This window comes from Corvus hawaiiensis, chromosome Z (genome assembly GCF_020740725.1).
Source record: "Corvus hawaiiensis isolate bCorHaw1 chromosome Z, bCorHaw1.pri.cur, whole genome shotgun sequence".
Lineage (NCBI taxonomy): Eukaryota > Metazoa > Chordata > Aves > Passeriformes > Corvidae > Corvus > Corvus hawaiiensis.
Window position 1 is genome coordinate 50,016,899 of NC_063255.1, and position 14,059 is coordinate 50,030,957.

The window sequence follows — 14,059 nt, forward strand, 5'->3', positions numbered from 1 at the left end:
ATTTCTTCATACTAATTTGCTTGAATGTTTGGGGCCACAATCTGTCATTCACTTATCTTTGCATCTGTTTCCTCATTAATAAATTAAACATAATCTTTCTTTCCTCTTGTCAGTCAGTTGATTGTTCTCAGTATTCACAAGGACTCTGTAAATATTATTACACATGCAGTTGAATTACTAAGCATATTACTGCTTCTAGTCAATTGTTTCACAGTATTAAAAACAGAAGTTGCAAATTCCAGTCAAACTTGTAAAATACAAAAGTCTTACTTAAAATAGTATAAGATAAATCATTATTTCAAAATTCCATGAAAATTGTTCTATTATAACAAGAAAAAGTCCTGACCCAACCTTTCAAAAACAGAAGTAAAATAAGCAATCTGATGACTATTAGCTGGCAGTGGCTACTGATACATTAAAAAAAATTACTCCTTGTAGCTCACAATTTAATAATACTTCATTTATTCATAATTTTTGCTACTCTTCAAAAAGATATAATGAAATGTTTCTGAGCTCCTGTCCATCCACTCCAAGAAACAAACAACCTGTGCTGAAAGGATTTAAAAGGGCGGTTTCATCATGAAAAGGTCACAAAGAAGTAACAAGGTGCGGGCACTTTCTGTCTTAGACAGGGAAATGTCTTGCTTTCTTTACTACTTAATAGAGACTGACTATCTACTACTCTCATTTCATGTCAATATTTTTATCTGCATTTAATTATAGAAGACTACTTAGTTAAAATATATTAAGAACCCAACATGACTAGACCATGTCAGGTACAGGTCTGTATTTGACAGCCATCTGCATGGCATGCTAAAACAAATTAATTGAACCTAACATCTACGTAATTGCTCAGTCTTGGCATAATGTTCTAGCTGGTTTTATACAAAACAAATAACGACTGGCATGACTTCATAAAACTTTATCTGCTGCACAAATGGTTGGCTACAAGCACCACCACTGACCAGTGACAGTAGCAGCCAAACAGCTCCTGCAGATTAACTGTCAGTAGTATCACCTGAAAATATGTTTGCAATGTTTTACATACATGGTGTTAAATAAAAAACTGATCATGTCTCATGAAATTGTAGTACATTCTTACACTGTGTTTTGGTAAATGCTTGGCACTATTGAAAAACATCTGATAACCAAAGTGCCTTTATATGAACTTTTCATTGTCTAGAATCAGGCCCTAATTATCTTAAAAGTTAAAATTTCACTGTTGATTAATTCTGCTTTCTATTAGCAGAAACAGAAATTAATTACTTTGACAAAAGTATTAATGATTTTCTTCTTGTTTAAATTAGTATGCACATTAGTATGGATATAACTTAGAGGCTTGTCATGTTTTAAATAGATGATGCCCAGCAGTCCCTTCCAACCTAAACCATTGCATATTCCTATGACAGCCAACAGCAACTGAAGAGAGGAACAGTTAATTAAATGTGCAAGACTGCAAAAGAACAAGAGTTGACTAACTCTTCCAGTAGGGGGAGATGTTCTTTTACAGTTTATCAGCAATTAAAAAGTGATAACCAAATTACCTCTGTATCTTTTTAACGAAATCAGCTGCTTAAAACAAATTGGTACATGTAGTACCAATTGGTAGTAATTATGTCCAAAAGAAAGTTGTATGGAAATCAGAAAAAAAAAATTCACTGCAAGTGGCTGATATGAGTAAAAATAGAAGACTGTTATTCTTGCCTTCCTCCCAAAACAATTATGTTTTGACACATTATTTCTATGATCCCTTTCAGTAAAACAGCATTTGCATTAGTGCAGCTAAAAGTGCAGTGCACTGGGAACATGTTTACAGTAACACCTTCATCTGGCTTTGCCACCAGAGAAACAGCTGTGAACCGATACCACAGGGCATTTTCTAAAGCCCTGTGACAATACAAATTCCATTTATTAAAAATGAATGGGATTTATTCCTGATATATTTAGATGTCTATACAACTGCATCATTCCTGAAGACTCTTGTTATTGTCTATATCAAAATCATGACCCATCTAGGTAGAATCTAAGACTTAAAATGCAAATGTCCAAATCAACTGAGATTAGTATGAGATGACAGGTGCCTATTTCAGCTAGAGGAACAATTCATGTACAGCAGAGGGATATGAATTTTATGAGCTGATGCTTCTCAAGTCTGTCTAAATAGAGGTGAGCTAAAGAAAGACTCCTTATATTTTTCCTGCAACACTTTTGATTGGTACAGTCAGAACAACTTTGGAAAGAACAACATTATTTTCCCCATTTTAGGCAGAGGAAAACAAAGGCTCACTAAAGTCAATCAGCAGCCTTTGGAAAAATCGGGAAAAAAAATGCAAAACAGTCTAGTTTTCTAGCTGCTAGTCCTGCTAAGTGAACAGAAATCACCACTGCTGGTAAGTGTCCAGATCATTTTCCACCTCTAAAATTACCTATCAGTAAAACGTCACACTTCATATTTTCTAATGCTCTGAAAAGAGATGCTGCTTTTACTTTCAGCAGGCTGCAAGGAGACCCACCTGCAAGTACAACTCCAACCCTTGTCGTCGCTGCTCCAGGACCTTGGGGACCCAGTTTCTCACGTGCTTTGAAGGGATCTCTGGAGTTCTTATGAACTTCTTGAGCTGCAAAAAAAAACCCAAACCAATAAATAAAAAGGAAACAACATAGATTGAAACAAAGTATAATAATGTCTCTTTAAAATAAACAAGTTTCTGTTAGAGATATACAAAAACCTATGCATTAAGGACAACAGCACAGAAATGAAGTTACTTACAATCATCTCCCTGAAATAACAGCAGATGTCATACCCACAGGGTGCAGTTAAAAATCTTCCCATCCAGTTGCCCTGGACAGTAAAGACGAACCCTACTAAAATTTTTTGTCGCTAACAGCCTGAAAATAAAATGGCAACCACTACATAAGAATACTTGAAATTGGAGTTTCCCAATAGTCTACTTGGGACGATACCTCACAAGATCACCATGACGTAACCAGAAATTACCTTGCTAAGTGCAGTGAACACACCATGACGGCTTCTAACTCCAGATTTAGGCAACTATGAACAGGTGTGAGAAGTACAGGGAAGAGTGCTAACCATCTCTCTGGAGAGTTGGCAATCCATGCTCTCAAATTGTACCAGCAGATTGACAATCTGTGTTTAATACCTTACACAGAGAAATAGCAAGATTGTCACTGAATATATTTTGAAGAGAGCTCCGTAACTATTCCTCTAAAGATTCCCACAGGAAAGCTTATACATGTATCTATAGAGATCTATATATAACATGTATCTATATAGATCTATATGTATATATATACACACACACACATGCATATATATTTTATATATATGCAGTTTTGACTGTATATAGATAGACACAAACATACAACCTGACAACACTAAAAATCCTCTTCCTAGAGAAACATTTTTTTCAAAACCAAAAACCATGAATGTTTTCCTCAAAACTACAGAGCAAAAATAATAACTGAAATAGACTCCATTGCGTTTTAATAGAAGGTGGCATTCTTTCTGTTGGATATTGCCTCTGAGTAAATCTGAGGCAAAGAATGCAAGGAAAGAAACTCAAAATTGACTTTGACATGCATACCCATGGGAGACTAAGAATTTACATTTCATCTTTGAGCTTGCTGAGATGTCACTATAGGAAAAAGCAGTGGCAACATATCAACGTCTCTGCAATCACAAGTATTGAAGCAGCAGCCGGGAAACCTCAATTGCTCTGGAAATATTTTGCAACTTCCTTATATCTTAACAGTGCTAAATTACAATTAAACGTGAAGTGAGAAAAACAACACTCCAAAATAAAACTCCAAACCTACGTACGTTTACTGGCTGATCTTAAAGAGAGAATACAACCCTCCGTTTTTCCCTCTAAATTGATTGGGGATGTTGCAGAAACTACGGTCACCACTGTTGTGAACTATGACAGCACCTGCAGGTGAGCAACAAATGAGGAGAATGCTCCAGATGAGTGCAGACAAATCTGAAACTATAAAAGCATCCACCAAGACCTACTGCTTACAAGATGATTACTCTCTGGCTGGTAACTCAGCTGATGATTAACAATCCTTTTGTGCTCTGTGACCCTGTTACATATAAAACATCCAAAACACAATTACATAATGTGCAGGCATAGATACTGGTTTTAAGTATAAAGCCAATATTACACAGATATACAAAGAATATCTTTGTATAGATACCTTTGTACGAAGGCCACTTTCTTGTGCTTACAGTAGTCCAGTCATACATATTGCTATAAATAATTATAACAATGTCAAAGAATACTAAGCAAAGCCACATATGCATTAGCTGTATTGCTTCAGACTTGTCCCGACACAAACACAGTTATCTGAGGACTATTATTGCCTATAATACTTTCCTGTCTGTAACACTGACCTAATGCCTGTTGACACACTGTGACCTCTATTTCCTCAAAGACTTGAAGATGGCTCACATTATCCAGTAAAGAGTTATTTGTCCAATTGTGAAAAGACAATATGATCTAGACTATACACTAGTTATTCTAAAATTATAGACAACTTGCAAAACAAGATATGTCAAACTTCAGATTTTTGCAAATTTCACTGCAGTAGTTTCAACACTGTCACCTTCTAGCATTATTGTACTTAAAAGGACTACCGATATTTAATAATGGATAAGAAAATAAGTATAAAAAGATATTTGTGAATAAATATAAACAAATTGTTGTATTTTTAACTATGTTATACACCTTGAAATAATTTAATTCTTGCTAAAATACCTTTCCACATGAGTATAATAGCACTTTTGTTCAGATTTACATATAATACTGTAATGTGAATGGTGCATAGCCTGACAGGCAAGGTTTGTTGTTCATAATCAGGGCAAAGCATAATGGCCTATGCAAACTATTTCATAGAAGCCAACAGCTGTGGGTGGTTTCTGTCAAAAGAATAATTTGTACTACTGGTGTAACATGGCAGTCTCGAAAATATTTTAAACCTTTGCCACTACAGTCAGATTGCACATGAAGTGGGGCTTTACTCTTTCACACAACTGGAATCTATGAAAGATTGAACCCAAGAAGGCGGGAAATCCAGACATGTTCTTGGAAACGGCTTTGTTTAAAATATGTAATTAATCAAAACATTGATTGGCATTCTTATGAATGATGTCTTCTGTGAGCAACAGTCTTCCTTCCTCCACACAATGCCAGTGAGGCATGCTCTTCTCCAGCACAAGGCATGATCTCCTCATCAGTCTCTACATCCATTTTCTACCACAGCTGTTCTCTACAGAAGCTTTGTTTCTCCTACTCACTACAGACATCTCCAACATTAAGGGCACCTTGAATATGCAGCAAGTCTAAAGAGACCTTTCCAACTGCCATGTACTCACAGCAATTTAGAATTAAATGTACATTTTAAATTACAGGGGAAGAAAGGAACTAAAGATAAATACCGCATTGGCATGCTGATAGCAAACTGATGCAAATGCTTTCTCTAGGACTTCTATAACACTGAAAGCACTAAGACAGGTTCAGAGCACAAGTTGTTCAACAATTCTAACGAAAATTTTACAACTTCAGAAAGTAAGACTTAATAAAAAGGTATATTGCTGACAAAATATGCTCTATGTTTTGCATCTCTGCAGGGGACAAGCAAGGAAAAGTCTCTATCCATTTTCAGAGTAATAAAAACAGACAGCAAGTGAATGAGAAAATGAAACAAATTGAAATGTGGTGCAAAGGTTAGAATATCTGTTTTTCAAGTTTGTTTATTTTGCTGCTATTTCTGTAGAGAGAGAAAGGGGGCATCATTTATGATTTTTCTGGTGTTCTAAGAAGAAATCTCTGCAAAAGGAGTTATTGCAGTGAAAGTGGTGTACAAGAAGATAAATCTGAGAATGAAATTGCAATCATTTGTGGCTTTTTTGCGGAGTAATTGTGCAACTCCAGAAATTACAGTGAAGTTAGACCTGCTGTCCCATCTGTCTGGACAGAAGGCCAGTTATGTGATGCAGAGCCTCCACCAGTTCTGCTACCTGTCCATCCTGTGATGGGCTGAGAACAAGCCTGAGTAACCCCTCTGCTTGGGGGATCGTGTCAGTCCTGCAATCGTTGCAGCTGGATGACGACCGTGTGGAGCATGTCACCACACCTCCACGACATGAGTCATCTACCAGGTAGGAGTGGCTCTGGGACATCCAGCTGCCCATGAGCTCCATCATGCTGGAGCACTGCAAAGGTGGGCTTCAAGAAGGAGTGCTCAGGTGTCCTGTGGGTGGCATCCAGCCTCCAAGCTCATTGAACCACTTCGAGAACCATGCAATTCTCCTCCAGACCCTGCAATCCTGGATCCATCAGGAGATGGAGATGTTTGGCAATAGTGTTGGAAGAGTCATGGTGGAAGACACTATCACAACTGTTCCAATCAAACACAGGATGGATGCAGAGCTGCTGGGCTGGATGCTGGGGGTGTCCCTCCAAAACTGCACAGTGACATTCATGCAGCAGCATGCACGTGTCGCTGTGCAACACAGCAGCAGAAATGCCACCTTCCACTGCTGCTGCTGGGGATCCTGGCAGCCACCCCTCTGCTCCCGTTGCTATTCCTACAGAGCAAGAAGGGCCCCAGGTTGAATCAGGAAAGGCTCTGCACAGGGCTGCCACTTCCAGATGGCACAGTAAATGCTCCTCTGAAGGGTCACAGCAACTCCTGAAGAGAAGGGAAAGAGACCCCCAAGGCTCCTCCAGCAAACAAGAGCCCAGCACCACGTCAGTGATGTTTGGAAGGTGCCTTGGAACACGGCTAAGGGAGGACTGGGCCATCAGCTATGGCATGTGCCAGCCCTCAAAAGATCCCAGCCCCAACTATCCAAATAAAATAAATGCACAAAAATTACAGGAAAAGTCTCAGTGTTACTAACAGTGAAGATTCTATCCTCACCCTTTTTTGCTGGGTAAGATGGAACGTTAATGCTGATGGGTCCTTCTGCTTGTGCCAGGTAGTGTTCCATTGTTTCCCTAAAGGCAAGCACTGCCCAGCTCCACACCTGCATCTCTGCAGCTGGTTCTGGGACAGGTGTTTCCAAGCGGCAGTCTCCAAAGCCAGCCCCTGACCCGCGGCTCATCACCTGGCCTCCGCTTCTCTGTACCTTCCGCCCCATATCCCTGGGCTCTGCTCTCCTACTAGCCTGCACTGCCTGGTGCAGCCTTGCTACGGTAGCGTCCAGATCTCTCCTCTTGCCTTGAGTAACAATTTGGTGCTTCTCTCTACATCACCCCGGAGTCACACCCTGCCACAGCAGGAGCCCCAAGGAGGGGAAGTACAAAGTCCTGGCACTGTGAAGGGACAGCCACAGATGAGGCAGCTGCCCAGATGATGAGCAGCCTGGGAAAGGCTTCTGCCCACAACCACAGACTTTCTTTTCCCTCTTCCAGATCCAGCCTTGGTGTTGGCATTTCTTCTCTGCTTGCAAAGGACCCATCTGCAGGTGCTCAGCAGATAGATGCCAAGTGGCTGAGGAAACTGAGTTTGCTTAGTTTGGAGAACAGGATGATGAGGGGTGACCTCAGTGCTCCTGGAGGAGCGGAAGTGGAGCAGGACATGCTGAGCATTTCTCTCTGGGATCCACTGACAGGACATGTGGGAATGGCTCAAAGCTGCGCCAGGCGAGGTTCAGAGTAAATATCAGGAAACATTTCTTTACCAAGAGGGTGATCAAACACTAAAACAAGCTTCCGTAAGAGATGGTTGATGTCCCAAACCTGTTGGGGACATTTGAACAATGCCCTTAATATAATGCTGTAACTTCTCATCATCCCTGCATTGCGTAGGCAGTTGGATGGTATAATTGTTTTATGTCTTTTCCAACTGAAAATGCTCTAAATATTTCTAATTCTAATTCTATACTACACTGCATTATACAATACTATACTAGTCTAACAATAGCAGACTGCCTACTTGGATAGGGTGCATTTTAAAGATATAAATCCTGATTTTTCCCTCTTAATGTTTCCTAGCCTATTTCATTGTATAAACTCTATTCATCTGCTTTACTTTCAATTACAAAATTATTCTCATCTGTAAAATAAAGCACTCATATATCACAAGGCTTAGTGGTAGGTGAGTGAGTTATTTTACTGTTTCTGACACTGTTGCTTATTTAATTTCATATTCAATGTGACAATATCTCAGACATATCCGTATTAAAACAATAAACAAGGAAATGAGTATTAATAAGTGGTAGATGATATCACTACTGAGGTAAGAAGCAAATAGGCAAGAAGCACTAGCACATCTTAATTATGGTGCAGTAAAGCAAAATGCTCTTGTATTCGGACTTTTGATGGCCAACAACACAGATGGATCAATAGCTGCCTTTTGCTCAGACAAGTTTGCTTAAACCTGTACACCTGAGAAGCCTGGCAAAATCACCCTCTGTAGCACCAGGTAAATGCTTCTTTCCTGAGCTAATTCAGGACCCCCAGCAAACACACTGGTGGGAATAAACTCCTCTGATATGGCACTGGCAAGAGCTGTAAATACCCATGTTGATCTCTGTTGTTTGCAGAGCAAGCTTTTCCATAATGAAAGCAAGCAGCATCAGTCAAAATAGTTGATTGTGCCCATACTCCACTGCCACTCAGACCTACAAACCAAAAGAAGTTTAGTTGACCCAGATCCTAAGACTCAAGCTCTTCATTACAGCCCCACTGCTGGTAATGGGCTGCAATGTTCCTCCAGAATTCTCCTTCACAATACTTGGCCTCCATAAAGAAGAAAAAAATGTAAAGCTTGCCTTTCAGCTGCACAACTGCATAGCAGCATCCACTTCAGCTTGGAGAGAAGAAACCACGCTTTTTCCTTAACATTGGTCAGACCAATTTAAAGAAGTATTAGTGGATAACCAGCCTTGAAAGTACTGAGTTCCCTTCTATATGTTACTAAGATGATTCGGTAGAGAAACTTAGCAGATATTTTATATTACATTAATTGAGATGGTTTACTCAGTCATTTTCGTATCTGGTTTCCTCAGGTACAAAAGTTGTTTCTTCAGCTTTACATGGCAGGTTAGCAATACAATCTATAGAACTAACAAATTATTTGCCCAACTGGAATAAAAAACCCCACTGTATTTATTTGCGGTTGGAATGTGACTTATTTCGTGACTTTACAAGAAGTCACAACAGACAGCATTTTAGCCATACAGCATGTAAACAATAATCAAAAGAAAAAGAGACTTAGTAACACATGAGAAATCAAATCTACAAAACAGAGAAGAAACTGAGTGAGTTAGGAATTAATTTCTAGAGGTATGAATCAAAAGATGTATTTAAGATAAACCATGTATAGTAACAATTACAAGAGAGAGGAAAACATCACAGAGGGAAAACAAAGCTACAGCTTGTAAAGAAAAAGATCAGTACCTTTTTATGAAGTGCATGGAATTCACTATACCTCTTCTCCACAAAATGTTTCCTTCCACTCATCAGGACTTCTATTTTAAAGACCTGAAAATTATAAATAATAAAAAAAAAAGGTAATGTTACTTGCACAAACAGTTCAGTGACATGGATGTGACTGCACATTTTACCACAGTCATTCTAGTAAGTAGTGCCAAAAAAACCCAAGGTCCCTCATGAGTTGCAGAAGTACAGCAGTGGTTAGTGGTAAACATGGCTGAATCTTCTGTTAACAAGTTTGTTCAACAAACATATAAAAAGACAGCTTAAGCCTGGGCTATATGCTTTACATTAAAATTAAGCATTAAAATACCTATAGTAAATATCTATATTTACATTTTTTTCTGATATTAAAACATCAGAAAGATGTAACATACTTTGAAGTAATCAAAAAAATAAAAAAGAATGGTGGGAAGAGAAAAAAAAAACAGGGAGAAAAGAAATAGAGTTTCATTCTTTTTCCCTTCTTACAATATAGTGTACTAATACATTCACACATGTTCAGTAAGAGCTGGATAATATATGCATTATGGTATGCATGGAAATGGAGAAATAAATGCAAGCACCATATTGTATGTTAATTTCCTCCTAACCTACAAATTCATCTCTAGTCTCAATGGAACTTGTGCTACGTACACTCTAGGAAAAAACAGAACAAAACACAAACATGGCAAATGCTTGTTTTCCTTGTGTGATACATGTGACAGCTTTTGTTGCTGCCTATGGAAGGTTGAAAGGCCAGGAGAAGCAGCTCTCTGGATCCACTAATTAGTAGCCACTGACATGACATTTTCTTGATTCTCAGGTCAGCAGGTCAGTTTTGAGGGCAAGTGATGAGAAATATTTTGAGGTACTCAAGAAAATATGGTCTGTTAAATGAAGACAAAATCAGCAGAGAAGTAATACAGAAAAGGTGCCTGTTCTATCTAGGAGTTCTTTGTTTTCTGTTTTGCTCAGAAAATGCTGGAAATAATTATCTTCAGGACAATGAGAAACAATGTTCAGCACAGATGATCACATCAAGACCCAAAACTTAGCCAAATAAAATGTTCTTTGAAATAAATTTGCAAACAGTGTTTGTGCCTGAATGCAGAAAAAAGGCTTTTCTGTCACAACATGCCCAGCTAGCATTGATCAGAGCAAACACTGAGATACTGTACTGGATAAACACTTCTATTGTCCACTAGAACCTGCCTTTCAGACAGGTCAAAATGCTACGGTTTTCACTGACTAGTCAAACAACATTAAAAACAGACAGCGTTTTATTTAACCCAGACTGAAATGCTTTTACCTTTGTTTGAATGCAGTATGGATAGGACCATAGTCATTTCACACCAATATTTACATTACCAAAATTCGTTTGGATGGCTGTAATAACTTGTGCTACATTCTATGTCTTCAAATAGGACTATGTCTGTGTCCTAAATGTATGAGCAGACAACCTTATTTGGGTGCACTGATTTTTTTTCCCCCTCCTATCTATTTGGACTACTTTGGAAGAACAGCAAGTGGCTACATACACATGAAAAAACTCCAAGGCACCCTGAGGAATATTTTATAAGTTCAGAGTTGTAAAGAGAATCACATGCAAAGGAGAATCAGTGCAGACATTTTTCTTTAGTTAAAATTTAACATACTAATTAATTGAGAGGAAAATATTATTTACATTTCATATTCTACACACTATATGAAAGAAATAGTTCTGCAAGGAACAATTTGTTTTGGATTGCACAGGAACAAAGGAGTTTCAAGGATAACTTGTTAGAAAGAATGTATAAAAAACCATGAAAGTAGCTAAGTGAAAAGTGACCATGGGTGTCCAGCTAAGGTGTTGCACCAGTTTAGAATTTACTTGATATTATTGCTACACCTCAGTCTGCTAAGAGCCACTCACTACTTTAAGGTTAGCACTTCTGTTGGCTACAGGGTTTGCCAAGCAATTTGGAGAAGTCTAAGAGGCTCCTGCCTCAGCTATAAGCACTCCCTTGCGAGGTAACTTTCCTGTAAATCACAGGTTGGCGCCTGCAGTCCCATTTCGATTTTATTCATATGTCCATCTTCAGAGAAATAACTGTCCCTCTGAAATCTAAAAACCCATCTTCTCATAAAGGAGAATAGTTGGAATATGTGAAAGGAAATATACATCCCTATGTGGACCTTCTTTTCAAAGCATGTATCTATTTTGTTCTGTGTTTCATCACTTGTTAAGGAACCACATAAATGGCTTCAGAACACCAAAAATATGCTGCATTTATTCTTCCTCCTGTTTTAATTACAGTTTCATCATTTTTGCTAACGTCATGACATTGAACAATATATTTGACAGTTACTTTCGCAGAAGATGCAAGAAGAAAGAAGCACAGCTTTGCATGCAAAGTAATGTTATTTCAAGATAGAGATACTGCCACCCTTACACCCCCAACTCCTTGCACCAGTATAGAGGCTTTAACTTTGCCCCTCACTACCCAGAGGCCTCAGATCCAGCTTTATGAGACACCTAAAATTTACAAAACCAAGAACAACTCTGCTATGCTTGAAGTCGAATATTACTGTTTGAAAACAAAACAGTGCAAATGATGTTTCTAATCTGTGGCACCTATACTTCAGACATATAAAGCAATTATAAATAAGAGGTAAATAAGTGGTAAATAAGAGGACAACCCAGAAATGTTTTTGCTTCATTTAAATCTAAATACTAAACTGATTTACAAAGTAACTTGTAAAGCAGAAATGCAAGTAACTGAAATAAAACAATTGTGTTTATGGACTTTGTATTATTTAATGACTTTATTTAGACTGCATAAATTCCAGGTTTGCCTCCTCACTATTTACCATATCAGAATTCACAAGAGCAAATTAAAAGCATATAAGTTAGTTTTTGTGCCACTGTTTAATAAAACAATGTGTGAAAGACAAAAAGATATATTAAGTTGGGAGAGAGAGATAGGATCTCTTCATGGATACAAAATAGCTACAGGCAAATCTTGTACAAATTTAACTGAGCAATTGCAGGCTCTGGCAGAAAAACAATGTAAGGAAACTGGTGAACATAGATGTAAGTGCCAAAATAAAGACGGAAGAACTATGGGGGGAAAATGCAACAGTGCTAGGAAATTACTTTTCTTGTAAAAATGTTAATGTTTTTTGAACAGATAACTCTGAAAAGATATATAACTTTTCATAAGTGACAGATAGTTAAATGAAAAATGCAAGAATAAGACAAACAAAATACTTTTCCCATAGTCATTGAAATGCCAGAAATTACACTGCACTGAACCATTTGCAGTTCACCCTGACTAGGACACAAGGGACCATAGATTTGAAGACACCAATTAGAAAACTCTAAGAGTACTTTGAAACTAGAAACATCTCAGCGTTCTTGGTTGCTGCCACAATACTTACCAGTGATGTCTGCACATAGCTAGAAGATCATTACCCATTAAAAGCATTCTTCCAACAGACTTTAACCCACATAAATGATGTATGGGGCAAAAACCTCTGAATTGGATATCAGTATGAATAATGCCGATCTTTTAAACTAGCAGAATTGCACAGCTGCCACTGCAATTCATAACCATCAAACTTGTGATGAAAACTTCAGAAGAAGAATTCCTAAGGTCTTCGTTAATAAAGTAGTAAAAACTTTCAGGTCCAAGTATAAAACAGATTTACGCATAATTTTTTTTCCTCTTCACTTTGTTCCAACTATATGGATTATATTCAGATGCTGGAAGCCATTTTCTTCTTTTCTTATTGTTAGCAACTATGCCTAATTTTGCCATTTTTCTGAATTTATCTGTTTCTGATCATTACCAAACCTCTAACTGAATGGTCCTTTTAAAATATTTTCAAGAAAAACACATTTCTCTTCTTGCTGCAGAAACTGGACAGTACCACATAGCAATTAAACTGGATTACATATGGGCAAAAAATTGGCACTGTATCACCACAAATTTCGAGGACAGAAAGCACAAATGGAAAGAAACAGGAACTAATAAGATGTACAAGAATCGCCCATGGTGCCCACAAGTGCATATCATGAATTGAGGGTACCACTGACACTGCCCCCCTTCAGTTCTTACCTATGTTACATGTGTACATCAGATACAAAAAGACATCTTTTATCTGATAATTTGATGCAAAAATATGCAGCTCCAGTAACTTAGTCTTGAAAATTCATACAGTGATGAATTTAACAAAAAAATGAAGACAAGAATGACAAACATGACCCTGAGTAGGGATGAAAACTAAGAAGTATAGTAACATCTCAGCTTGTTTTTCTATTGCATAAGAAATATGTAGATGACTGTCACAACACTCATGGAAATTATGTTAGCTACACAGTTTATAATTACTGTAAGTTAATACTATCATATTGTGCATATTTATACACGGAAAAGTGAATCGCAAGACTTTTGAAAAATTACAGTGGAAAAAGAGATTTGGGGCAGCCTCATTTAGAATACGGAGATACAAAAAACAGGAGCAGAAAAAGATAAATTTACAAAACCCAGATACATTTGTCTAACATTCACCAGGCAAGAAAACCCCACAAAATTCTAGTGTCATGTTCTTATCTCTCAAGACCAAGCCTA

The 14,059-nt window shown here is 37.8% G+C and overlaps 1 protein-coding gene across 4 annotated transcripts in view; it reads right to left on the reverse strand.

Moving 5' to 3' along the window:
* Positions 1-14,059, reverse strand: part of SNX24 (sorting nexin 24) — a 90,347-nt gene that overhangs the window by 33,946 nt on the left and 42,342 nt on the right. For all 4 annotated transcript variants that reach the window (XR_007200825.1, XM_048290913.1, XM_048290915.1 and 1 more), the window contains exons 2-3: positions 9,429-9,512; positions 2,514-2,618 (exon numbers count right to left, since the gene is read on the reverse strand). Coding sequence is in view for 3 of the 4 variants with exons in the window: in XM_048290913.1 (XP_048146870.1) it covers positions 2,514-2,618; positions 9,429-9,512 (189 nt within the window). In the remaining variant the exon portion in view is untranslated. The remainder of the gene's footprint in view (positions 1-2,513; positions 2,619-9,428; positions 9,513-14,059) is intronic.